Raw genomic sequence first — 26,359 nt, 5'->3', positions numbered from 1 at the left:
TATGAAACTGATTAAATGAACTCTCACAGCATCCACAACCTTAGAATCGTCTATTGTGTTTCTTTTGTCTTATTTTTCTCTCACACAATTTTTCACATGTATTGTTGATTCTGGTTTCCCTTCAACACGTTTCTTGAGTCAGTGCATTTGTTTTCCATTAATTCTCAGTTGCATAAAAAAATCTAACATTTTTTGGCAAACGAAGTACAGAAAGACTTAGTTTTTACCAATTAACTGGTAATAAGTTAATTGTGATTGTATAATCAGTAAATGTCATGATGAAAATTGCTATAAATGGTAAGCAGTATTTTTCCTTTTTTATTTACTTCGGAGACATCATTTAAGTTTCAGATTTAGATATTTGAGAGAATGGTTAATTAGAAATTATGCTATTTAAAACTCAGGGCGTATCATCTTTTTGAATGTGGTATGCAGTTATATTTCCTTTTTTATAGGTCATAGACAATCAACAAAATCAGATAGCTGGGATGATATTAGAAATTCAGGTAAGGAAATGTATATATTTTGCGATTGCTTTAGTCAGTTGCAGTTTATGATAATGTACTTATTAAAACAATATCTGTGCCGATAGAAACTTGGTTAGAAATATCTCCTTAACCTTAACTACAGTTACTTGCATTCCCTCCTAGCCTCTTAATTTATTCATTATTGATGTTTTACCAAGTTTCTTTGCATTGGCCATACAATTTGGGGGGGAAATTAAACAATGAAATCTGAAGCAGTATGAGGTTTTGCTAAGTTCGTAACTGAATTTAAATTTCAAGTGTGAGCAATATAAATTGGGCAACTGAAACTTCTCACATTTATCAGTCAATAAAACTAAGCTTTTTAGCATTTGGAAATGGAAATAAATTGGCTTCCCAGCATAAGGTAGAAAACTGCTTTTCTACCAGCTGTCTCATGGTCTAAAAGGATATTATGTCAGATAACCTCAGAGTAGTTTTGTCACTTTTAGTGCTATTGGTAAGACTGCATTCTCTTTAACAACATGTCACAGGATGGGCATAAACTGTAGTCACCTATGAAAAAGAAATAGCCATTACACTGCTAAATTTTGAACACATGATGTTGAACATTAGCAGTTGCTTTAAGCTGCAATCCTGAATGAACAGAACTCACAAGAATAGATTTGAAATAAAAACTAATATTGATCAGTTGCTACACTATGAATTATGTGGCTTATCTGTTAATAAAACACTTTCCTTCACTTTCATAAAATAACTGATATATTTACTCATCAGTCATCTGACTGACCTTTTAGTAGCATAACACACTTAAACGATCACAATGTATTTCCTTGATGTCTCCACTTTCTCATTCCATGTGCTTCCCTGCTGCTGGGTAGCAGATCAGTGAAAGTCTTTAAATATGTTGAGTGTCTTGTGCTGAGTCAGATGATGAGTTGGATTATAAGACCAGTAGCTACAAGCTCTGCTTTATTTATTGGTCCCAAGGCAGCAGTGCCCTAACCTGAGTTAGCCCCAGCAGCCAACTCTATTTCCATTGTCAGAGTGTGCTGCTGTTCTATTAGCAGCCTATTTTTTACACACTGTCTTCAGCACGGTATGGTTGAGAGATGGAAAAAAAGCCTGCATGCCTGACACTTGTGCCCAGTGTACTGTTAGCTGTAGTTGACAGGCTAATTCTCTTCTTACACAATCATAAGTCAGGTCTGACTCCACTGAAGGCAGTGGAGTTACACAGGTGAAAATTGGTTTTATATGGAAAGAGAATCTGGCTTATTATTTCCCTAGGGTTGCTGAAGACGCTGTCAGTTTCAGTTACCTATTGCATAATTAGTGCAATGTAGGCAGCTTTGACCCGTAGAAAATAAGTGAGGGTCAGAATGAGTTTAAAACCTGGGTGGGAGGACCAGAATCTTCGTTGCAATGGGCTACCCTTCAGCACAACAGAAGTGACAAAAATAGCGTCCTTTTCAGATCCTTGGAGCAACCAGGATACACTTCAGCTTCTAGCACCATTTAGAGCAGTTTTCAAATGCTGACTTAACAATGCTCCCCTGGGAGCTAACACCAAGGACTGTTGAATTTCTCTGTGCTCCATGCATACTCCTGTTTTGTGGACCCTGGAAGGGGAAGGTGGAGATCTAGTTATGCCAGTAATGTGCCAGCAAAGGATTTGTCATGCCTGGGGATTCCTCAGCTTTCTACTTGGGGCAGCTTTAAATTGTCTTTTTGCCCTGGAGTGGTGCAAAGAGGACTCCAGTGTGAGCAAGAATCTTGCTCTCTCTCTTAAAACTTCTGTTTTTAAATTAAGATCTCTTTCTTGTCACCCTGTTAGTAAGAAATATTCTTGCTACTGAATCCCATCTGCTTCCAGTTCCAATGTCCTGTTTGGTGGCAACTCAAACAACAATGTCTCTTGCCACCACAAGACTTTTAAATGTGAAGCACCAGTACAGGAATATGCATAAGCAATCTCCTGAAAGATCCAATGAACCTCAGGGTATGTCTACACTACCCCACTAGTTCGAACTAGGGGGGTAATGTAGGCATACCGCACTTGCAAATGAAGCCCGGGATTTGAATTTCCCGGGCTTCATTTGCATAAGTGGGGAGCCGCCATTTTTAAAACCCCGCCGGTTCGAACCCCGTGCAGCACGGCTACACGGGGCACGACCTAGGTAGTTCGAACTAGGCTTCCTAGTTCGAACTACCATTACTCCTCATTTCACGAGGAGTAACGGTAGTTCGAACTAGGAAGCCTAGTTCGAACTACCTAGTTCGTGCCCCGTGTAGCCGCGCGGCACGGGGTTCGAAGCAGCGGGGATTTAAAAATGGCGGCTCCCCGCTTATGCAAATGAAGCCCGGGAAATTCAAATCCCGGGCTTCATTTGCAAGTGCGGTATGCCTACATTACCCTCCTAGTTCGAACTAGCGGGGTAGTGTAGACATACCCTCAGGGACTAGATGTTGAGCACCAATGGTCTGACACAAATTGGAGACTTGCCATTGATTTCAGTGGGCTTCAGATGAAGCCCCAGCAGACCACTCCCAAAAGAACAAAAATTGGGACTTCAGAAGCTGAGAAATTCTCTGGCCTGTTGAATGGTGAAGTCCGCCCACCAGAGCATCCAGATTCCCTCTGCAGACTTGCCTGCTGCCATGGCTGTTTGACCAGCCCTGTTCCTCCTCTGCCTGTGTCAGAACAGAGAAGCTTTACCTGGGGACCAGCAATTTCAGGCTTGTTGGCTTCAAAGCTGAGAGTAGGCCACACAACTTAATGTGACCTTTTTTCTTTTTTCCCTCCTGCCATTTTCATATTTTTGTGGAGAAGAGAGTTTCAGTGCTTGTTTCTGGCCCTTAAGGCTCCATCAGTCCATATTTACTTGACCTCTGACCTCAGCAGTCAGCATGTAGCACCTGTTCTCCTGTCTCCTACTCCTTGCTTCTGCTGGAAGTTTATACTACACTAGAAGAGGAAGGATTTCTTTCCAGAACCAGGAAGCACAGAACATAGTTAAGCAGATACCAGACCTTTTTCAATCTTCCTTATTTATTCAGTGAATTCATCTCCAATTTAAAATTATCCTTTAGAATTTCAGTTCAGTATTTTATTAAAATGTAGCTCATCACATATTAATTTTTATATTTGTCTCCCAGAAGTGTCAGCTGAAATGAAAACAAATCCTACTCTGAACATTTTAATATCCTGTTTATTTGAAATCTCTAAATAATGAGTTTGATCTTCCTATTATTTTTATTGTGAAAGATTAACATCCTGGTTTGTTGTGAGTTGCTTTTTTAAAATTCTGGTTCAAATGATTAATTTAGATAATCACAAAACTAGCTTTTCCTTTATGAAAGAAATAATAATCTAATGTTTAAAAGGAGAATGTTTGTGCTCTAATAACTTGGACACTATAAGACCTACCGCAGCCAAACTTTCCATGGGATAACTTTTCCTCCAGGAGAAGGTTTTAAGGTACTTTTGGACCCGATTGGGCCAAATCTCAACCTATAAAATATATATATATATATATATATATATCCACCCCGCCCATCCTAGGTCACGTGCCCGCTGTCTGCGGCCCGAAAGTGCCGTCCAGGACTTGCCCCACCCCCACACACACAACAGCTCAGGCATCTGCAGGAAGCAGAGCTGGTCGGGGGTAGCGCTGGCCAGGGAGATCAGGAGGAGGAGAACCGGCCGGCAGGAAGCAGGGCTGGCGGGTGGAAGGGGGAAGCGAATTGGCCGGCATGGAGCACAACCGAGCAATGCCGGGTAACTCCAGATAGTAAAGTATATAAAAGCCAGATTGCACAGAGCAGGTGTAATCTAAACCATATCTGGCATTCCCACAGCTGGGTTTGTTTGTGCAACATGACTGATGGGATTAACACAATTTAATTTTAACTTTATATAGAAAGTGTAAAATAAGTCACATGGCGAGAGGGGAAGAGAAACCCATAGGACTGTGTGTCCAGAATGGTAAGCCAGTGAGCTAGTAGTATGAAAGTGTGCACTTAGAAAGCTCTTATCTAAGCTAGGAATAATAAATGAACACACATTTCCAATTTTACAGATCCCTGGCAAATGCCAGTGACACTCCATGAATCGATGGCATACATAAGATTCAGTGTAATACAGAATTGTATATGAAATTATTTCCAGACTATTCATTAATGAAGTATGAATAAAGCTATACATAGGACAAGTGCCAGACAGAATTTTGAAAATCAAATGGTAAAAACAGTACTTGTGAACAAGTCTCTTTTGAAATCTGTAATGCACCTAACTGGGATGAACATAAAACAAAGAATGTAAACAGTCATTCACTGTGGCTATTGAATGTAAGAACCTTCTTTAGTTGATGAACAATATATTTGGGGGCTCTACATGGTGATTTAGCATACCAGTAAGAATAAATTAACTTGTTTTTCATGTTGACTCAGTGTCAGTGGAGTTGTTGACATGTTGATCTTTTTGGTCAATGTGGGAATAGAATCTGAGAAACTTAGTATTTATTAGCAATAGATTCATAGAAAGTTATTGCTGGTTTGTAACTGCAAGGATGATTACACGCAGTCCCCGAGTTACGCGGATCCGACTTACGTCGGAGCTGCAGTTACGAACGGGGATCTGACTTACGTTGGAGCCGCAGTTACGAACAGGGCCCGTCTCCCTGGTCTCCAGCAGACCAGGGAGAGGAAGCAAAGCAGCGGAGCATGCGGGCAGCGGACAGCCCAGACGCGTCTGGGCTGCCCGCGTGCTCTGCGGCTTTGCTCTGCTTTGCTCCCCGTCTCCCTGGTCTGCAGACCAGGGGGACGGGGAGCAAGGCCGTGGAGCCCGAGGGCAGCAGGACAGCCACGGCGCGTCTGGGCTGTCCTGCTGCCCCGTGCTCCGCGGCTTTGCTCCGGACGCCTGTGGTACAGCAGCTGGGGCGCTGCCGGTTGGTCCCGTAGCGCCGCTATGGGCGCTACTGGACCAACCCGGCAGCACCCCAGCTGCTCTGCCCCAGGCGTCCCCAAGTCAGCCGCTGCTGAAACTGACCAGTGGCTGACTACAGGAAGCCCCTGCCCTGGGCTTCCTGGAATCAGCTGCTGATCAATTTCAGCAGCAGCTGACTTGGGGATGCCTGGGGTTCTTAAGTTGAATCTGCATGTAAGTCAGAACTGGCATCCAGATTCAGCCGCTGTTGAAACTGATCAGTTTCAGCAGCGGCTGAATCTGGACGCCAGTTCCGACTTACATACAGATTCAACTTAAGAACAAACCTACAGTCCCTATCTTGTACGTAACCCGTAAACCTAAAAGCCATTAAATAATTTTATCTTATATCTACTTGTTTAAATGTGAATTGGAGGGGGAAGGGAGGGAGGAAGAGAGGGAGGAAGAGAGAGAGAGTGAGAGAGAGAAAGAATCCTGATTAATTTAAAATAATTTTGTAAAAAAATAAAGCAACTGCACCATATCAAGAGTTGTCATCAAAGGCCAAAAAAGGCCTTCAATATGAATTGATCATCAAATTTATCCTCTGTCAAATAGTACTCTCAAGGAGATTGTTACCACACTCTTACAAATGGAAAAGGAAAAAGTGAAAAGAAATTTATCTTGTTGGTCACAATGAAATTAGCATAAAATTGACACTTAATGGTGTTAAGACATTCCTGATATGAAAAAGAAATAGCTGCTTTAAGTTAATTATATTAAACAGTAATTTTAGATGCCATGCATTTTTCCCGATTTAAAATCCACAGGTATGGTATCTGTGTTTATGAAGAAGACACTCATTATTATTTTAAGGGTTTTTAATCTGAGATTTGCTATTACTGCAGAAATCTATCATGGTAATTTCCAGTCAGAGAAAGTTTTAAGTTATCAGTACCGCACAGAGATTTGCTCCATCTGAATGCTAGAGAATACTGTTCCTATAAGTAATGCTGAGTCATTTAACTGCTGATAGGAAGGTGGTAAAATAAATAGGAGAGGAACAAATCTGAATCTAACAAGTATAGTAAATCAACAAAATTTATCACAGTATACCAACTCACAAGATACAAGAATTAAGGCTCTTTTTATTTCTGTTTGTATTCTATCTAGTCCATGGAAGAGAAGCTTTTGCAAGGAAAACTGACAGTGCAGAAGATGACAAATGAGATTGAAGAAAAAGAAAGGCATATACAGCAGTTAAATAAAGCTCTGCTTGAAGTAAGTTATTAGAAACCACTTATAAAAATATTTCTAGTACAGTAGGGCCTTTAGATCTGAGTCAGGACCCTGTTGTGCTAGGTGCTATGCCAGGCATATGGTAAACAGACAGTCCCTGTCTTGAAGAGCTTACTGTTTAGGTAATGACAAGAAATGATGAATGAAAGAAACAGACACATGGGTGGGAATTTACTGTCATTCACACTGAATTGAAAGAAATATTAAAAGTAAAGCATCTATATCAAAGCTTCCAAGCTGGAGCACCCACGAAATCTGCTAGTTAATAAATGCACCACTTATCTAAGTCCATTAAGTTAGTTTAATTCATTTTGTTCATTGTCTGAAACAGAAAACATACTGCTTTTTTGTAGGATGACTGTTTTGAGAATTCTACAACAGTTGTGGGCTAGTATTAGGTGAAGAAAATGACACAGCCCTTTTTCTTCTTTATTTTCACAAAGAACCAAAGACTAATGGAAGAAAATGCCTTTTTGAGGGAGCAGATACACCAGATGGAACAGTCCAGACAGCCAATGTCTGAAAAAATGCCAGTGGCTGACCAGTTGTTCAAAGAAATGTCCCATTGTTTATTTGACTTGAAAGCACTATGCAGCATTCTTACCCAGAGAGCTCAGGGCAAGGAGCCTAACCTGTCCTTACTGCTGGGAATCAGATGTAAGTGATATTATCATGCAATATTTATATTGTACTTTTGACATTGAGAAACCACAGTCTATAGCAATGGAATCTAGTTTGGGTTTGCGGAGACCTGTATTTTCTAGTCAGCATGTAAAAACTAAACACCTTGTCTATATTTTTCAAGTGTTCTTAAAGTTACTATGCCAAGCTATTAAGTATTTCCTGCTAATGTCCCTGTGGTTATAGAACATACAAGAGGGGCAGTTGTCAGCCTGCTAAAATGTTGTACTGCTTCTTACCACAAAGATCCCAAAGCTCTTTTCAAATGTATATGCTATGACCAAATCCTCCTTAGGAACCACCACTTGTTGGAGTTAGAGAGCCATCTTCTCTAAGGTAAAATGTAGCAGCTATTTCATAGTATACTACACACCCAACAGATTAGGCCCAGAAGTGGAGAAAATATTATATACTGTAACATATCGCCAGTTTAGTGGCATTAATATACATAATTTTACAGTGTTATGTGATTTTGAATAAGTGTAAGTAGTCAAGACGCCATGTTTACATCATATCCATAAGGGATACCTTCAGCAACACAGGTTTATTAGTAAAACAGGGGGAAATGCCACCTATGAACTTGCCAGCCACACTTGCAAAAAGGTGTTGCACTGAGATCTCCATCTGACAACTTGATTGTGTGAGATCCAGTAAGATCACAAGTGAGATGGTATAAATGAAAGAAGAATACTGTAGTACCACACTAGAGATTTATGAATTAGTGTATTGGGACAGAAAATCAATAATACATGTGTAGTTCTGATTTCTGCTACAGTATGCAGCATTGGAAGGGGTTGGCTGAATGGTGGTTTACTCAATGAGATCCCAGCGGAGAGTAACCTGAACCTCGTTTGAGATGCATACTCCTGCTGGCCCAGATTACAGAAACAAACACATCTTTCCTGTATTTCCCTCCATCCGGAGACCTAGACCTGTTCCCACCTGCTTTAGAGCTGTGCTCTCTACCACCAGGGTTGTGGAGAGAAAGTTGTGCTGCTACAGCTGCTCCATCTCACCCCATACTTTTTCTGTTGGCAGGAGCCTGCAAACAGTCAATCTGGCCTTTGGGCTTTTCTATTGCCACTTTGGAAGAGCTACAGCAGATTGAAAAATTGAATAATAGGTGGTTTTAATAGCATTAAATGCTTCATTATAATGAAAATCCAGTAAAATTGGGTGGTATCAAACTAAAAACCAAATGTGCCCTCTTGGAAGTGATTGAATGTGTAAGCTTTCATGTGATTATGCACCTTAGCTGTGTCTTTCTCCCCCGCAGCTATGAGCTGTTCAGCTGAAGAGAATGAGAATTACCACAGCACAGAAACTCTCACCCAGAAGCTCACGGATGTGTGCCAGTTACGGAAGGATATTGATGAACTGAGGACTATAGTATCAGACCGTTATGCTCAGGACATGGGAGAGAACTGTATTACGCAATGATAAAATTTTGGTCTCACAGCAAAGACTATGTTATTAAAAGCTGCTGTGGTACAGATCTTTGTATTTCTATGAAGGATCCATATTGGAAGATTACATGTTGTATATGAGCTGCACAGGAGTCTCTCTTGGTGGGTCTGAGGGGTTGTGCATATTTAAATTTGGGAGATGATGGGGCAATCTTAATTTGAAGAGAGTGGTACACACCTCAAGAAAATCTATGCTCTCCAAACTACTGACTGTAGGACCAAGCTGTGAAGAATCTTCCCATTAGAGAGGTAGAATTTGTATTTCCTCCCTCGTGGCTCATTTAATAATCCATATGGTTATATTGTTTTCTGGAGTCAAAGCAAAGTCTCAAAGAAAGGCACTGTTGTTACTACTGTATGTACTTACTTTCTTTCATCAGAGGTCTGAGCTGTGCTTTCAGAATTGAAAGGCTGGAGTGACAGGTTCAAGCACCTAAAGGTGTAGAAAAATGAACAGTGCAGCCAGGTGCTTCTGCAAAAAACATGTTGGAAACTGTTATTGGGGTGGTTTTAGACCACTACAAAAGGTGCCTGCTATTTTTATAATTGCCTTGGGAATTAGGTAAGGGAAAGAAGGGGAGAGGGTTTCAGCAGCTGATCCCTGTTGATTTTTAGGGGTTTTATTTTCTCCAGCAGCAGTGAAGACACACTCTGTAAGTGAATACAGTCCCATCAGATTTAGATGTTAGCTTTACTCATATGTCCATCTTTTGACATGTTGCTTAAAAACTCTCCTTCAGTACTATGAAGGCTATGACAAAATCTCCCTCTTCCCCCCCAAACAAGCAGATGTAAGGTTCAAGATGGGCTGTGTCAGAAAAGTGACGCTGGAGACACATTATGGTGTCTGTACTGTAGTTATTTTCTGTCTACAAGCTCAGTTTTGATTGTGTTCAGCCATCATATCAAACACCCAATCCTCCAGACCTCCTGCAAGGTAATAAGCAAGGATTGTTAGCGACTTGCAGCATCTGGGCTTGATAGAACATTTTTGTCTACCTGCCTGTGCTACAAGCTCAGAATGAAAACTATCATTTGGTGTATTGTGCAGGACTTGTAGAGTCTTTGAGTCTGGCAGAAAAAGGTTACTTTTTTAAAACTACAGGAACACATTATCCAGTGCAAGATAACCACAGCAGGACAGACAGAACATTCACATTTCTGCAATCAGATACTTCAATCAGTACTTAGCTGGTAACTATATTTTATGTAAAACCAAGATACCTCTCTCTTATTAGAGATAAACCCAGCAATTAAGTTCTGCCTTTAAATGCTGACCTGTCCAAAATGGCTGTGAAAGCTGCATTTAAAAGTTGAAAAGTTTTGGAAGCAAATAACTGCACATACAAGCTGCAGCTAACAATACAATGCTGACAGTATTAAAAATCCTTTTGTTAATAAGCTTATGGGCCATGACAGAATAGATTGGGAAACAGCAGAATGTAGTGAAGGAGTTGCTATTTTCAGTTTTTCTGACATTAATATCTGTATTTCATTTTTGCCATTTTTAATAAGTGGAAAAAATTGCTTAAGGGTGATGCAGACTGACATTGATGATTTTAACTTTGAAATGTGTGTTAAAGAGTTAAATGTCACTTATTAACTAAGGGTATGTCTACACTTGCCCCCTAATTCGAACTAGGGAGGCAAATGAAGCATACCGAAGTGGCTAATGAAGCACAGAATTTAAATATCCCATGCGTGATTAGCATATTAGCATCCGGTCGCCCTTTTAAAATGCAGGTAGACCAAATTAACTCGCCATGTGTAAACGCAGTAGTCCAATCCAAAACCCTTCCCTCTAATTAACTGTTACTCCTCAAGCAAGTGCAGACATACCCCTCTTAGTCATTTGAAAATCTTTTGGTCAGTCTTTTCTAACTATTACATGGGTTTATTTTAATCAACAAGTCTTTCATGCTAAACTGTCTCTATACATGGCATAGTTTTTTCACCGATCTATTTTAGTATTTATATTAATGGTTCTCAGTGTTTTTCAAATGCAAATTATTTACATAGAGTGAAGCAAACTTTGGGAGCATTAAAAATAAATCATCCATCTTTAAAACTGAACAGCCTAATCTTTACATTTAAAAATACTCTAGGACTAAGATGTTATCTTTTAGCCCAGAACTTGGGTGGGGAGGGGGAGGGTATTTTTTTAAATGTCTAAAAATTAGGGTTCATAAAAGAATTATTGACACAACTTTAAAAAGGGACTTCCCCCTGAGGCAAAACTGAAAAGAAAGAATCTTTGTATAAGGATCTTTGCCTATAAGCTAGTGTTTGCTATTATGGACTATAGGTTTTGGTTTAGTAGTTTTAATAATGTCTTATTTTCATAAAGCTCACTGTCTTTTTGTTTGCTATAAACACAGGATTAGGACTTCACTGCAGGATCAAATTTCTCAAGTGTCAGACATTCGGTATCATGACTGTCTGAAGTAAACTAAGAGGCTGCGTCTAGACTGGCAAGTTTTTCCGCAAAAGCAGCTGCTTTTGCAGAAAAACTTGCCAGCTGTCTACACTGGCCGCTTGAATTTCTGCAAGAACACTGACGATCTCACATAAGATGGTTGGTGTTCTTGCGGAAATACTCTACTGCTCCCGTTCGGGCAAAAGCCCTCTTGCGCAAATGCTTTTGTGCAAGAGGGCCAGTGTAGACAACGCGGTATTGTTTTGCACAAAAAAGCCCCGATCGCGAAAATGGCGATCGGGGCTTTCTTGCACAAAACCGCGTCTAGATTGGCACGCATGTTTTTCCGCAAAAAGTGCTTTTGCAGAAAAGCGTCCGTGCCAATCTAGATGTTCTTTTCCGCAAATGCTTTTAAATGGAAAAACTTTTCCATTAAAAGCATTTGCGGAAAATCATGCCAGTCTAGACGTAGCCAGAGTGTTTGGTGACTAAGCAGCATAATACATCAATAAGCAGAAGTGACAAAAAAAAAAAATCAAAAAATCAGCCTGAGCAGGAAATGTATTCCTATTTTAAATTGTGTGTGCATATATTGGAGGGATGGAAATAGAGTGCAACAGCAGATTTTGTTTTATCTGTTCCAGGTCCTCCCTGCATGATGCTTAGCGGGTCACTTAATCTCTGTGCCTCAGTTTCCCTGATTTAAATGGGGATGCTACACTGGGGATTTGTGGTTAAAGAATTAATGTTTGTAAAGCACCTAGGGATCCTTGGAAAGAAGGTGTTACAATTTCAAAGTATCAGAAGGTTCTCCCAATATGAAAGTCTGTGTGGTTTTTTTTTTATTTGTTGCACTATTGAGAATGACTATACTAATTCTGCAATTTTTTTATTTCAGTTATATATTCAAGCACCCATTGTATTTACATTAAGATATAGAGCACTTGATTATTAAAGGAACACACTGAGTTTATCTGCCTCAGTCAAATTAAAGCAGGGAGAGAAATGGCAGATCTAATGAGCCAAAGATACAATATATAGGTAGTGACTGCAGAGAATAAGTATTTTAAAAGTGGGCCTGCTGTTCTAGTAGCCATTGCTATATATGCATCAATTTATAGATGTCTCTAAACAGAATACTCTTTAAGTAAGATATGCATGATTGTTTAACTGGTTAAAAAGTAGAGCGTGTGTGATCTCATTCAACATATTTAATATGATATGGTTGATTAATGAATGTTAACAGTGGCATTACTTAAACTGATTTAGTCATGACAACTTTTTGCCATAACTTAGAGACAATCTCAAGGGCTGAAAATTTTTTCTAATGAATGGACAAGACCATTCTGTCTTCTATTCGTGAACTTACAGAGAAACACGTACAGTAATTTTGTATAGTTTGTCTAATTTCTACAATTTATTAAGTGATACTTACAGTAAATAACTACTGTATTCAAGAATGTATTTAAAAATGGCTTGGAAAGAAGCTGTTTTTAGGCAAGCTGTTGGTAATGCTATATATTTACTGTATATGAGTCATTCACCTCAATTGTGAAAACTTAGATTCTGAGCCTCAGCTGTGTAGGTTTATCGTGGTGTAGTTCTGTAAAATTTATTTAGGTTGCTATAACCACCAACTCAGGCGACACTTTAAAAACTGCCAATAGATATAGCTGTAAGAGCCAAAGTTATTTTGCTCAGCTCATTTCTGAAGATTTCTATCCACTTATCCTTAGAGGAAAAAAATAATCCCATTTGCTGTTTTAAAGACAAGAGGGTACAAGGAAGGATGGTTCTTCCTCCATACCTACCCAACACCTGAATTTTGCCCTCATTAATGTCCATGTAATCTAAGTGACATAAGTGGGACTGCGAGATACCCGGAGTTAGAATTTGGGTCTTAATTGGTACAACAGGAAATATTTAGATTGTTTGACTCAATCAACCAGTATTTTTGAAAATATGAAAATAAAGCAGTGGCTACTGAAGGTTATTTAAACAGATTTTATATGATTAGCTCATTAGCAGTATTAATTCCACTGCTGCATACCTTTGTGCCTTTTTTTTGCCGAATGTATATAGTCCCGACAAATTTTAGTTGAGCTAGAAGAATGTCAATAATTAATGCACCTTGTTTCCTATAAATACAGATCTTTTGTTTTTAGGCTTTGAGAGTAAGGAGACTCTTACATAATATCTAGAAATATATACTAAACGCTATAGGTACTAGACATAGATTTTGTAAGTTAGATGATTTTAGTAATTCATTATTTCTGTTCACAAATAGTGGGCAGGAAATTCAATCGGAATGATAATTGTGTACATATTAACTATACTATATCATAGGTAATCAGTGGGGAGAAGGGGCTGGGGCTACTTTTAAAAGCACAGCTGACAAATATACTGGATCAGTCCCCAAAGGCTGGTAGTTATGTAAATTGGGTTCTATTTTTGGACCGCTATGAATACCTCATGTGTACATAGAGTTGTCATGACTTAATCAAAGTGCATTCAGTGTAAAAAGTTAAAGGAGCCACTGGGTGGCTCTCTGTTAGCTCTGTGGTTATTGCCTCTTTTTTGTAATTTTTATAGTAGGGTTTACAGCTAGAATTTTGAATGCCAAAGTTCTATTTATTAAATAATAAGTTTTCAGTGTTAATGGCTAGTATTTTTCCACTGGAATTTTGTTTGTTGATGTTTGGGATTTGTATCGACAGAGCAAAAATAAATTTTGTTACAAAATTACTACTTTTAATCATGATTTATATTGTGGTAATATCCAGTTAAGATTGGTGCCTCGCTGTTCTAGGCACTCCCCTGAAAGGAGCAAGATATGCTCCCTCCACTGAAAGGAAATAATCATTAAAGGTCGAAGTAGAGAAAAGGTACTAGTAAATACCAGCTGTGATACATACCTAGACAGATGAAGGGAAATTGGTCACTTGTAATACTTTTTATATAGTTCTCATTTCTCCCATGGTACATCCAGAAACAGCCTAAAATCAGAAGATTGACAATTATTCCGCCAGCTGCCTAGTAGATGGAATCAAAGATACCAAGTGTCCATCTTCATCATTAATATTCATGCACAAAACCCCCCGCTCAGTTGCTGCCTAACCCTATAGGTGCCTAAATGCACTTGAAGCCGAAACTTTTTGTAGTAAAAGTGCCCATGTTTCTATCTCTGAACTGGCACACTACTGCCTCACTCCAGGTCCCTAAGCCCTAGAGCAATACATAAACCCTGGGAGATGGGGGAAATCAAGACAGCCTCTGAGCACACCTACCATATCAGCCCCTGCAGACAGGCTTGTAACGTCACAGGAAATGGTCACACAAGAGGTGAGGGGGAGGAGGAATAAGAAACTAAGACACTTTCACCTAGGTAGATTAGAGAGATACATGGGAGCAAGGATTTGAATCAAGAGTCTGTCATCTCTAAGGTGAGTGCGCTAATCTCTGGCCTATAGGATAGTCTGATGTGGTCTCCCCACAATCTGGCCTATTCAAGCTGTTCTACTGTGGCCCAGTAATTAGTCATTAGGCCAGAATGAGTGGGACATGATTAGAGTCTGGAGCCAAGTAAACTCACCCAGGCAACCCAGGATCCTGTGTCCCGGCTCCAGTGATACACTGAAGAGGTGACAGAGCCCCATTCAAATCCCCGCTTATCAGCCAAGGGGATACTGGTAAGGATGTTAGAGACCACGTAATTGAATAATTGTGTAACCAAATCTAAGTTTAGCAGTTACATAACAGTTTGATAGTCGCTGGGGCTGGCAGTCAGTGCACTTGTACCCCACTCCCAGGCTATGTCTACCCTACAGGGCTTCATGGTAAAAAAAAAAAAAAAAAAAAAAAAAAAAGTACACACATGGCTCTCTGCAGTGTGCATACCTTTTTCCAACAGCCAAATTTCTCTCCAGCTAAGGGGTGCTCAACCCCTCCATCATCTGCTCCACCCTCCTGCCCCGATGCTATTCTGCCCTCATTCCATCCCCGTCCCTGTCCCTGTCCCTGCCCTACTTCTCCCAAGCATATCCCGTCCTCTTCAACCCCTCCCTCCCAGAGCTTCCTGAATGCTGTGAATCAGCTATTTGTGGCATTCCGGAAGTCCTGGGAGCAGTAGATAAGCATGGAGCCACCATCAGCTGAGATGTTTCGGGGGTGGCGGAGGAGGGTCAAAAGGAGGAATCTGTTTGCTGGTCAGTGCTCTGCATCCACAAATTTCCCTCCTGAGTGCTCCAGCTCCAGAGTACCCCCCAGAGTCAGTACCTATGTGCCACCTAACAGTGGTTGCCCAAAGTCTGCCTGGGCACCAGCCTTGCAGATATTTTCTACACATGCCTTAGCTAATGCCCATGATGTAACACCCTAAAGCAGCATGATGTATACACTAGCTATGAGGGCAGGCCTGCTCCTAACTAACCTTAACATAATCTTCAGCCCAGCAGACAGGAATCTTAGCACCTCTTACCTTTGTTGCTCTGTAGGTAAATTGACAACATGCCATTAAAGCTCCTTTTTCTGCAGAAGACTGGTTCTCAGCACAGAGTGGTAAAACAACAGGGCTGATCGCTGAGCCATGTGTTAACAGGGACAGATTCAGGCAGGGTGCTTTCTGAAAAGGCAGTGGTCTGACTACACTATCCACACCAGCGCTTATGGAGAAGTAACTTACGGGGAGGGTGGCTTATTCATACCTCTGAGTGACATAATAAGGGCTTGTGTACAATACGTGTTAATTAAACTTAAGCTCTGTGGGTCAGCTCCCACTTCCCAGGATGAAGGAAGTGAAGAGTGAATATCCTACTTCTCCCCAGAACTGATCTTGAGGTGATACTAATATGCTTTGCACTCTCTTTCTCCTCACTCCTCCCCAATCAGACCACAAGCTGAGGGGAATGAAAACCCAAGCTAAGGGCAGCAGCACCAGAGCCTCACAGAAATGTAAAGTAGAAGTAATAATTGGTGCTCTTTTCAGCTTTAAAAAAAAAAAAAAAAAAAAAAACATTGAATGGGGAGAGGGCTCCTTCGTTCTCCCATAAGACCTACATCTTAAGATTGCTCCAGAGCCAGCTATGCACAAAGTACAGTGAAGGACTCTTTCCGCTTCTAACAGGTATTTGGGCTGCTCTGAAGTCCTGCATCCCCTTGGTGACTTTAACTGCATCAGAGCCCAGCCAGCAGAATTGATTGGCCTTCTATTCTCTTATCCTCCTGTTGGAAGCCAGAACAGCCCGAGTTCGCCTGCATTTCTTTTACACCTTTCCAAGGAGAAATGAGTGATCGCAAGGCAGCAAGCTGATTCGATCAGTAAAAGGCTTGGCTCATTCTTTGTTGAAGATCATCCCAAAAATGGGTCATGATCTGTGTCAGGAAGGATCTCTCTGTTGCCAAGAAAGTCAGACTGGACTTGACCAAGAGAGGCTCTCTCTCCTTTTAATGTGGAGTTAAAGTAAGATTTGTTTGTCCACTTGACACAGGTTGATAACCAGTTCAGGCCGGAGCTTCATAAATATGAGGCAGAAAATGGGCTAAAAGAGAATGCTTGAGGAAACAAGTAGGCTGTGTTTACACTGCACCCCTTTTCCGGAAAGATGTAGATGAGACAAGTCGGAATTGCAAATGAAGCAGGGGATTTAAATTTCCCCCGCTTCATTTGTATAAACATGGCTGCCGCTTTTTTCTGGCTCGGGGCTTTGCCAGAAAAAAGCGCCAGTCTAGATGGGATCTTTCGGAAAATAAAGCCTTTTCCGAAAGGTCCCTTATTCCTGATTTTAAGAGGAATAAGGGACCTTTCGGAAAAGGCTTTATTTTCCGAAAGATCCCGTCTAGACAGGCGCTTTTTTCCCGGCAAAGCCCTGAGCCGGAAAAAAGCGGCAGCCATGTTTATACAAATGAAGCGGGGGATATTTAAATCCCCCACTTCATTTGCAATTCCAACTTGTCTCATCTGCATCCCTTTTCCGAAAAAGGGGTGCAGTGTAGACACAGCAGTAGTGCATAGTTGGTCAAAGTACAGAAAGCATTCATTCACCTCCCCTGGATCCTTGCAGCTCCCTATAAGAACTCTTCTCTTTGGCCTTGCACACTATGGGTACGTCTACACAGCAATATTATTTCAAAACAACTAGTGTTCTTTTGAAATAACTTAGTTTGTGTCTACACAGGAGGCAGTTATTTGGAAATACTGTCAAGCTAGAGGACTTCTTACTCTAACTCCTGTAACCCTCATTGTAAAAGGAGTAAGGGGAGTCAGAGGAAGAGTGCTCTTTCAAAATAAGTGCTGCGGAAATGCTCTCAATTTCGAAATAAATTACACAATTGATGTAGCTCCATTTGCATAGCTTATTTTGAGTTAAGCCCTGCTGTGTAGACACACCTTGTGTGAACCTTTCCCTCAGAGACCAGTCAGCCAACAACATCTCACCTCCTAGCACTTGCGGTGCAGCTGGACTCCAGCAGGGGGGCTGCCCCAAGGGGCTGGGAAGCTGGCATTGGAGCTGTGCTTGAGGTGGCAGGGCTGCCATGGTGGTGCCAAGAGCCCTAACTTGAGGGGCTGGTGGCAGCAGGAAGCCATCTGGGAGATTGGCAGCAAGGGCATGGCTGGGGGTGGGGAAGGGCAGTGGCAGGGGCCCCAGAAATATCCTTCCTTGATCCAGCAAAATCCCTCATTTGGGACCAGTCATGTCCCAAGGGTGCCAGACCAGAGAGGTCTAACACCTGTAGTATAATTAACCAGTGTGTTACACACAATTCACATCCCTGAAAATTCTCTAGCCCTCTGTCCAAACGTCTGAGATGCTTGTAATTAAAGAGACCCTCTGTCCTCACTTGTTACATTACACTTTTCCAGAAGATTGGACTGTTCCTAAAAGATTAACCTTATGATAATGATGAATAAATGTTACATTTGTTAACACAATTTTAATATTCCAAAATATCCTTAGTCTCAATAGTCTGCTGCTAGTGTATACAGGCAGTCCCCGACTTACGCGGATCCGACTTATGTCGGATCCGCACTTACGAACGGGGCTCTCTCACCCCGGAGCTCACAGGCAGCTGTCAGCCACCTCGACCTCCAGGGCGAGAAAAGCTGCTCCCGGTGCCCCTGGTCTGCTGGGGACCGTCTCCAGCAGACCAGGGGCACCGCGAGCAAAGCGGGTCCCACGCCAGAGCAAAGCCTCAGAGGCGAGGCACCCTGCCGCTGCGGCTTTGCTCCCCGTGTCCCTGGTCTGCTGGGGGGGGGGGCGCAGCTAGTGTGCCCCCCCCCCCCCCCCAGCAGACCAGGTTTTTGTTGTGGACCCTGGGGCAGAGCAGCTGGGGTGCTGCCGGTTGGTCCCGCAGCGCCGCTCTGGGCACTACTGGACCAACCCGGCAGCACCCCTGCTGCTGTGCCCCAGGCGTCCTGATTCAGCTGCTGCTGGTCAGTTTCAGCAGCGGCTGAATCAGGACGCCTGGGGCAGAGCAGCTGGGGTGCTGCTGGGTTGGTCCAGTAGCGCCGAGGAGCGGCGCTACTGGAGCAACCCAGCAGCACCCCAGCTGCTCTGCCCCAGGCGTCCCCAAGTCAGCCGTTGCTGAAACTGACCAGCGCTGACTACAGGAAGCCCGAGGCAGAGTTGCTCTGCCCCAGGCTTCCTGGAATCAGCGGCTGATCAGTTTCAGCAGCAGCTGACTTGGGGTTCTTAAGTTGAATCTGTATGTAAGTCAGAACTGGCGGTCAATTTCAGCAGCGGCTGAATCTGGACGCCACTTCCGACTTACATACAGATTCAACTTAAGAACAAACCTACAGTCCCTATCTTGTACGTAACCCAGGGACTGCCTGTACCACAAAAACACTTCAGTTCCACATGTGGGTTTTGTTCTTTTGCAAAATATACCACACATCAACTTTAAAAACAAGACTATGACAGCTAACCCTGCAATAGATTTGGCAGAAGAGTCATTTGGCCTATAAACAAATGACACCTGCATATGCCCTTATATCTGAGGGAGTGGAGAAAGAGTTCCAAGACAGCACCTGGATGTGTGTGTTTTACTATTGCAAAGCTTAGCAGAACTCTTATCTTTTTCTCCTCTTGCTTTGTTACATGATTTATGCCCAATTGTCTGTAGCTGCTTTTCTACTTTTTCCTCTTGCCGGTACGTTACCCAATATTCTCTTCAAGTGAATGACATGAAAAGTCTACCTGGAGACCTGTTTGCCAATTCGATATTTTCAGCTAATGCACCTGGCAAGTTTTATACACAGCTTGGCAGTGTTACGGAAGAAAGCAAGCACAGGAATCAATGGACTCGAGCGTTAACTGGATTTCCTATTCTCGCCCATGTGAAAGCTATTGCCTTTTTTGGTTTGGGAGCCACTGACCCACAGAAAAATCAGTCAGGAGCTACAAACAAGTGAGAAGCAAAAAAAGAAAAAACAAACTTTCACTGATGTGGCCCCTGACTGACCCAGAAGCAGAAAGACCCTTCAGACCTGTGGTGGAGCAGCAGCAGGAGAGGGGGCTGGAGTTCCAGCATGGGCTCCCCAATGCAGAGGGGAATCCTACGCCTCCAAGCTGGATCCAGGCAAGCCGGGGGCCACATCTGACCCCCGGGCCGTAGGTTCTTCACTGCTGGCCTAGAGGGATGGCCAAGAAAAAAAAAAAAGATGCTGAAGGAAAGAAGAACAAGACCAAGGAGAGGTAGGGTTCATTCATTTAGTTCCTGTCTGTTTAAAAAAACCCACCGTTGCCAGAGTCCCGTAATTGATGGCTGTGATGCTGCTAATGGTTTGCACTGAATCAGGGTTACTTTACAATATGAACAGCTCCTTTAATATAAAATAAAATTGAGATTTTTAATATCAAAATAATGTGATTGTCAATACATTTTAAAAAATCATAAAATCTGGCACATTACTACCAGAAACTCACCTGCCCAAAGCACTCATGGATATGCTGTAGGGCAGTGGTTTGCAAGTAAGGTAACATGGAGTCTGGGGGTATGCAACGGTATCCTGGGGGTACATCAACCATCAAGATATTTGCCTAGTTTTGCAACAGGCGACATTTACGGTTGGCCACAGGCTCCAAGACCCAGAACACTCAACTAGGCAATATAACATTTCACAGGCTGAGCCAAAACTATTTCCATCCACTGAAGTCTTTGAGAAAGAGGTTCTCCCACTGAAACTAACTGTGCAACTACATTTGCAAAGACATCTAGGTGGCCTGGCATTACCATTGTTTCTGCTTGAGGTCTGAATCCTAACAGGCACTGAACCCTATGCAACTTGACAGATTTTTTGTGTACTGCCCTTTTTAAATTTGCAAGAGAGCTACTGCCATTTGATGAGGCAGAGTTGCTATAGTATGTTAAAAGATTGTCATAGAGACTTTAACTTCATTCTCTTTCTTTTTGCTTTTTCTTTAATACAAGTATGTTTAGAAATATGTTTCAGTAAATGCTGATTTCTGCCATATACACAAACTGATTCCATTAATAAATAAAGTTTACAAATAGGCAATGCTGTTTGAGAACAATAGTGTGATTTTAAAATTATTTACTCTGTATATTTTGATGTGACATTTAACTGTTAAACACCAGCACTTTTTGAATCAGTGTTTGTCATTAAATTATCTAAAACTCCGTAAGTTTCCACAACTGTGAACATTTTTTTTAAGATTTAAAAGATTAAACATTGATGTTATCTCCTTTTTAAAAAAGGAAAACTGAAAAAATATTTTTGTTTTTGGACTAAAAAAATATAACTTGAACATTGAATGAACTCGAGTTGTGTGGTGACTGAAATTTGGCTCACCCAACATCCTATATTCAGTGTTCTAGGACTGGCATGACAGAAAGGTAATGCAGATAAGACTAGTGGTGCATTCAAAGAATCGTGAGAGGCTATTTGCATAGACCCAGTCTACACTCTCCATGCCCGATTTTTTCACACACTAATATTAAAGAAAAAAATAAAACAAATTTGAGTGATAACCAACACCAATATAGAAGCTGCCGGATTGCTGAAAAACACCAAACACAGACATGTACAGCTGCCTATGTGGCACTGCTGTTGAACTGCACAAAGCAGACATTATACTAGTTTGGTTCAGAGTTTTGTCTTAGAAAGTCCAAAACAAAGAATCATGTTCTAGCCTCAGGTACTGACAGTGCTGCAGGTATCATCTATGTGAGGACTGGGCACAATAAAGCTCGCGGGCTGGATCCAGCCTTCCAAACCACCAGATCCGGCCTGTGGATGCAGTGAGGAGCCTCAGGTGCATTCCCTGCCCACCCCGCCTGCCCCCGCACGCCACTCAGAAAAGCAGCTGCTGGGCAATTTGTGTTTCCCAGCGGGGAGTGCTGCTCCCCTCCCCAACCCAACAATCCCACTGGTCGGTTTCTAGCCAATAAAAGCTGCCTGTTTGAAGAACAGGCAGCAGGAAAAGCACCACTCCCCTCAGGCTCTTACTCACAGATGCACATGGCCCCTGCAGAAGCATCAGGGGAAAAAAAAAAACAATTTAAGTTCTGTAGAAAGAAACAGGGAATATGCTCTAGGAATATGTCAGACCAACAAATGGGAAACAAAACCACTTTCTCCGATCACCTACACATTCCTTACATGTTAATCCCAACAGCATACTTTTGGGATTATGGTACAATCCACATAGCCATTCCACGAGGAGTAACGGTAGTTGGAATTAGAGAGACTAATTCAAATTACCTACTCCGTGCCGCGTGTAGCCGCGGGCACGGAGTCCGCACTAACGGGGATTTAAAAATGGCGGCGCCCAGCAAGATGCAAATTGAAGACCGGGATATTCATTGTCCAAACTACGGTGGCAGTTTAGACATACCCTGGGTGATGAGCTCCATTTAGCCTGCTCCAATAACCATTCAGGACTATATTCAGGGTGTGGCGAAACAGCTGAGGGCCAACAACTAGGCTAACCACATGAACGGGCAGCCAAGAATTCCCTCTGCTTCAGGAGATTGCTTGCATGGCACAGTACAGCATAGGACACACAGTGATGGTGGGATGCATTGTGCTCCACTTAACCCTTTGCTAGTAAAGTGATCCTTTTTGGTGTTCTTAGACTATTGTAAATTATACATGTGCCTGGTTTGGACATAAGGTGGCCCAGATTGATGAGTGCAGACAAGTATCATAAGCTACCTTTTTTTTTTCCCCTCTCTGCCCTGCAATCCTTCCCATGAGTACTAAACATTGGATCCTGTTCTTTTAATCTGATCACCATAAATATCACTTTGGTGGCATAGTCTCACAACTGGAACTGTTCAGCCCACATTTTCAGCCCTCTTATCCCGAAACAAACAGGTTATTGTAATCTAAGTGATGATCTAAGTGCTAGTTGAGCCAAAACTTTGTTTTCTTTGTATCTGTGGCTAACATAGAAGGAGTCAGTTCCTACACTGTAATCTTACTAAGAATTCTAGAAAAATCTTAACACACAACCAATGGTCTAGCAGCACCTTAAAGACTAACAAAACATGTAGATGGGATCATGAGCTTTCGTGGGTACAATCCACTTCTTCAGATGAATGGAGTATTAAAGGTCCAGTTCCAAAATGGGGGGGGGGGGGGGGGAAGAAGGAAGGGAAAAAATAATAGTGAATTAGAGTGTACATGTTACATAAAGCTTAGAGAGCTGGTGCAAATTGTTCTTAAGTACCCATTGTTTGGTTGGTTAAGTCATTAGGATGTGGAAGGTACTGTGCTAGCCAGGTAATGTCTTTATTCAGACCTTTGTGATGGGTCACAAACCTGTAAATGAAGTTAAGTTCCAATGACTTATGTGTATTTGACTTATGGAACTGGCCTGAAACAACACGGTGACTTTGAGATCCATTAATGAGTGTCTGGGCAGGTTAAAGATGTTCTCCAACAGGGTTCTGTGTGTTGCCTTTTTGGATATCTGACTTGTATCCATTAATTCTTTCCCATATAGACTGTCCAGTTTGGCCAATATACATGGCAGAGGGGCACTGCTGGCATAAATCACATTAGTGGATGTGCAGTTAAATGAGCCTCTGATATAGTGGCGGATGTGGTTGGGTCCAGTGATGAAATCAGATGTGTGGACAGAGTTGGCACCGGGGCTGATTGTAGGGGAGGGTTCCTGGGTGATGATGATGGGAGGTGGAAAGAATTTGTTTGAGGTTAGGGAGCTGTCTGTAGGAATCATCTGAAGAAATGGGCTGTACCCATGCTCATGATACCATCTACATGTTTTGTTAGTCTTCAAGATGCTGCTAGACTATTCATTGTTTTTTAAGTTTTACTAGTTACAGATTAATTCAGATACCCCTCTGAAGCTTAAGAATTCTAGGTCCAATATAAATGATTGGCAGATTCAAGCCCATTGCTTCACAAACAATAGCAAAAGTTCTACAATTATACTTACCGAAAAATTATTTAAAACGTTCTTCTGCAAGGAAACATTCTTCTGCATTCAGGTAATTGCTGTTTGATTTTTGCCCTGACTCAGGAAGATATATATCTTTTATTAAAAAAAATATTAAAGGTAATACAACCCAAAGACCATATCCCTACTCCCTAGACTTCTGCTAAGCACTGAAACATTATGAAGCATAATCTGACTGTCACAGAGACATGCTATACTACATAACACCATGACAATCAGTTCGTTAGTGACATTATCCTCCATTATACTAATCAGTCCATGAAAGAGTGAAGACAAGTAATGGGACAGTTAGTTTAATTATTGTTTAAACATTTAATTAAAAACAGATTATATATCAGCCTTGAACATGTCTAGCCTCCCACTCAAACTTAGTCACCATGGTAAGAAGTAAGCGAGTATATCTTTGTGAATGCAATAGTACATTTTTGTGACAGGTTCAGAGGCCCGGGTCCTGTTTTCAGTATTCAAGACTAGCTGGATGTCTGAGGTGGAAAACTGCATTCAAGGCAATGGATGTGGTCCAGTCTAAGCCAGTGATGGGCAATTTGCAGCCTGTGGGCCATATGCAGCCCACTGGGGTTCATATGCAGCCCACTGGGGTTCATATGCAGCCCACTGGGGTTCTATGGGAAGGCACACTTCCCACATGCAGGGCTGCTCCACTGATTGTGTGCACGTAATTTTTTTCTTACTGGCTTTATTCAAGTGACACATAAAGCAAGAGCATGTGAATTGAGGTGTGTGTAACCAGCACCCAACACTGAACCATAGCAGCTCTTCGATTGCATTCAGACAGAATGCACAGCTCTCACAGTCAATCAGCACACCCTGCAAATTCTAGGTACGCAAGCTCAGTTAGCAAAACTACCCTATCCTGGGAGACCATCTTGGTTAAAACACTCTTGTGGCCCACTGAGATGAAGAAGGGCTACGCATGGGCACCCTAGGATAACGAGTGGGTCACATCGCTGGTCTAAGACATTATGGTGTGCAGTACTGTCCATCTGAGCAGAAGCTGGACTGTTCCCAAAAGCTGATATTTCAGCAACAGCTGTTTGTGCTATATGGCCGGGGGGGGGGGGGGGGGGGGGGGGGGAGGGAGGGGAGTGAGGGGCAAGGGGTTACAATATTAAAGCTTGTCTCGAATTTAAAGAGAAAATTGTTTTCTTGAAATCCTGGCTTTGCAGAAAATACTGGATTCTCCCCAAGCTGCTGCTGTTATTCCAGCTTTGAAGGTCAGCATCCAGAACAGCTTGAAATAGTTGATTGAACTGCAAAAGACTTAAAAGATCCTACAAGGTCATAAAACCCCCAATGTCTGCTCAGACTGATTTTAATACACATAGTGAACAAAATAATTAAATTTAAAATAAATCCTGTAATAAAAATGTAGGGAGCAAATTAAAGCCTAATTTTTTTGCTGTATCCTGCACATCATGTAGCCCTATTAATTTCATTATGGCTATACACCTGATAAATCCAGGAAGAGTTTGGAAGAAACATATCACTTATTTGGTGTTTGTATGTTTTGGTCATGAGTTATTTTTCAGTGTTCCCACCCACTGCCCATCAGGGAGAAATAATTCTATGAAGAATTAGGACGAGGCACTCAAAATATGTAAATAACTCTCTCACTGTGGTAGCTGATGTGCAGAGTAGCTAATGGTAAATGTGAACCTATTTAATAGCAATCACTGTACTTCTGAAAATTTGTGTTCTCCTCCTTCTTTCTGCCTACTTATATGCAACACTTCACTATAGTATCTGAACACCTTGTATTGTAGTTTGAGTTCTCTTTGCCAATCCCAGTCAGACAGCTGAGCCGATGTTCTGCTGCCTATCCTCCAAGTTTCCACCTGCCAAATTGTTAAAAAAAAAAAAAAAAAACCACACACACACACCCCCTAAAATATTTCCCTATTATTGCTTTTCCATGTCAGCTTTTGGTGCTGCGGACTAATGATGGGCTACAAAGGCCACTGGTCTGATTTAGTATGGTAATTCCTGTTTCCCCAACCAATTGTTGCAATGCTACAGAAATTTCACATGATTGCAAATAGGACAGGATGTGTTCCACAAGACCATCTTTGTATAAGATGTGGTCCACAATATGAAAAAGTTCAAGAACCCTTGTTCATATATATCAGAGAATCAAGCTCAACTACTATCTCTTCCAAGAAATTATTCCCTCCTATGCTGTGCAGAAGTCTGTAACAGGGTAGTATCTAGATGCTAGATAAATGAAAGAATTTCTTCATTAAGCACTGATATCTCTCTCTCTCTCTCTCTCTCTCTCTCTCTCCCCCCCCCCCCCCCCCCCCAGGAATACTAGAAATTAGTTTAATATTTGTCATTCATTTAATCCAGGCAACATAGAATTGCAACCAAAATGCCCAGTGCTTCCATCAATGAAATGACAGGCTGAGCATATATATGAAATTATGCCATTGAAAAAGACTTATTATATCACTGGATAAGTCCTGTGGGGGAATAGGTAGGGTTCATCAGCTTTGGCAAGCAACACACACATCAGAGTTTTCTTTCTCCTTTGAGAAATTCTTTCAATGCAAGAGTTGTTAAGTATGGACAGCCAACTAGTAAATCTCACCCAATAGATGTGATTGGGTGAACCCCAGAAG

The 26,359-nt window shown here is 41.8% G+C and overlaps 1 protein-coding gene and 1 long non-coding RNA gene across 10 annotated transcripts in view; one reads left to right on the top strand and one right to left on the bottom strand.

Moving 5' to 3' along the window:
* CEP85L (centrosomal protein 85L) overlaps nucleotides 1-14,019 on the top strand; it is a 229,318-nt gene extending 215,299 nt beyond the window's left edge. For all 8 annotated transcript variants that reach the window (XM_075924054.1, XM_025184651.2, XM_025184650.2 and 5 more), the window contains 4 exons: nucleotides 456-506; nucleotides 6,586-6,693; nucleotides 7,155-7,368; nucleotides 8,669-14,019. In XM_075924054.1, coding sequence (XP_075780169.1) covers nucleotides 456-506; nucleotides 6,586-6,693; nucleotides 7,155-7,368; nucleotides 8,669-8,832 — 537 coding nt within the window. In that variant the 3' untranslated portion in view covers nucleotides 8,833-14,019. The remainder of the gene's footprint in view (nucleotides 1-455; nucleotides 507-6,585; nucleotides 6,694-7,154; nucleotides 7,369-8,668) is intronic.
* LOC142827868 (uncharacterized) overlaps nucleotides 9,651-26,359 on the bottom strand; it is a 51,277-nt gene continuing 34,568 nt past the window's right edge. The window contains exons 2-4 of one of the 2 annotated variants that reach the window (XR_012902651.1): nucleotides 20,012-20,095; nucleotides 14,190-14,270; nucleotides 9,651-9,788 (exon numbers count right to left, since the gene is read on the bottom strand). This is a non-coding gene — a long non-coding RNA (uncharacterized LOC142827868). The remainder of the gene's footprint in view (nucleotides 9,789-14,189; nucleotides 14,271-20,011; nucleotides 20,096-26,359) is intronic. The other variant, XR_012902650.1, reaches the window with a different exon arrangement.

Source organism: Pelodiscus sinensis, chromosome 3 (assembly GCF_049634645.1).
Source record: "Pelodiscus sinensis isolate JC-2024 chromosome 3, ASM4963464v1, whole genome shotgun sequence".
Lineage (NCBI taxonomy): Eukaryota > Metazoa > Chordata > Testudines > Trionychidae > Pelodiscus > Pelodiscus sinensis.
The sequence above is the reverse complement of the archived record's forward strand: the minus strand, read 5'-3'. Positions and strand labels throughout refer to the sequence as shown.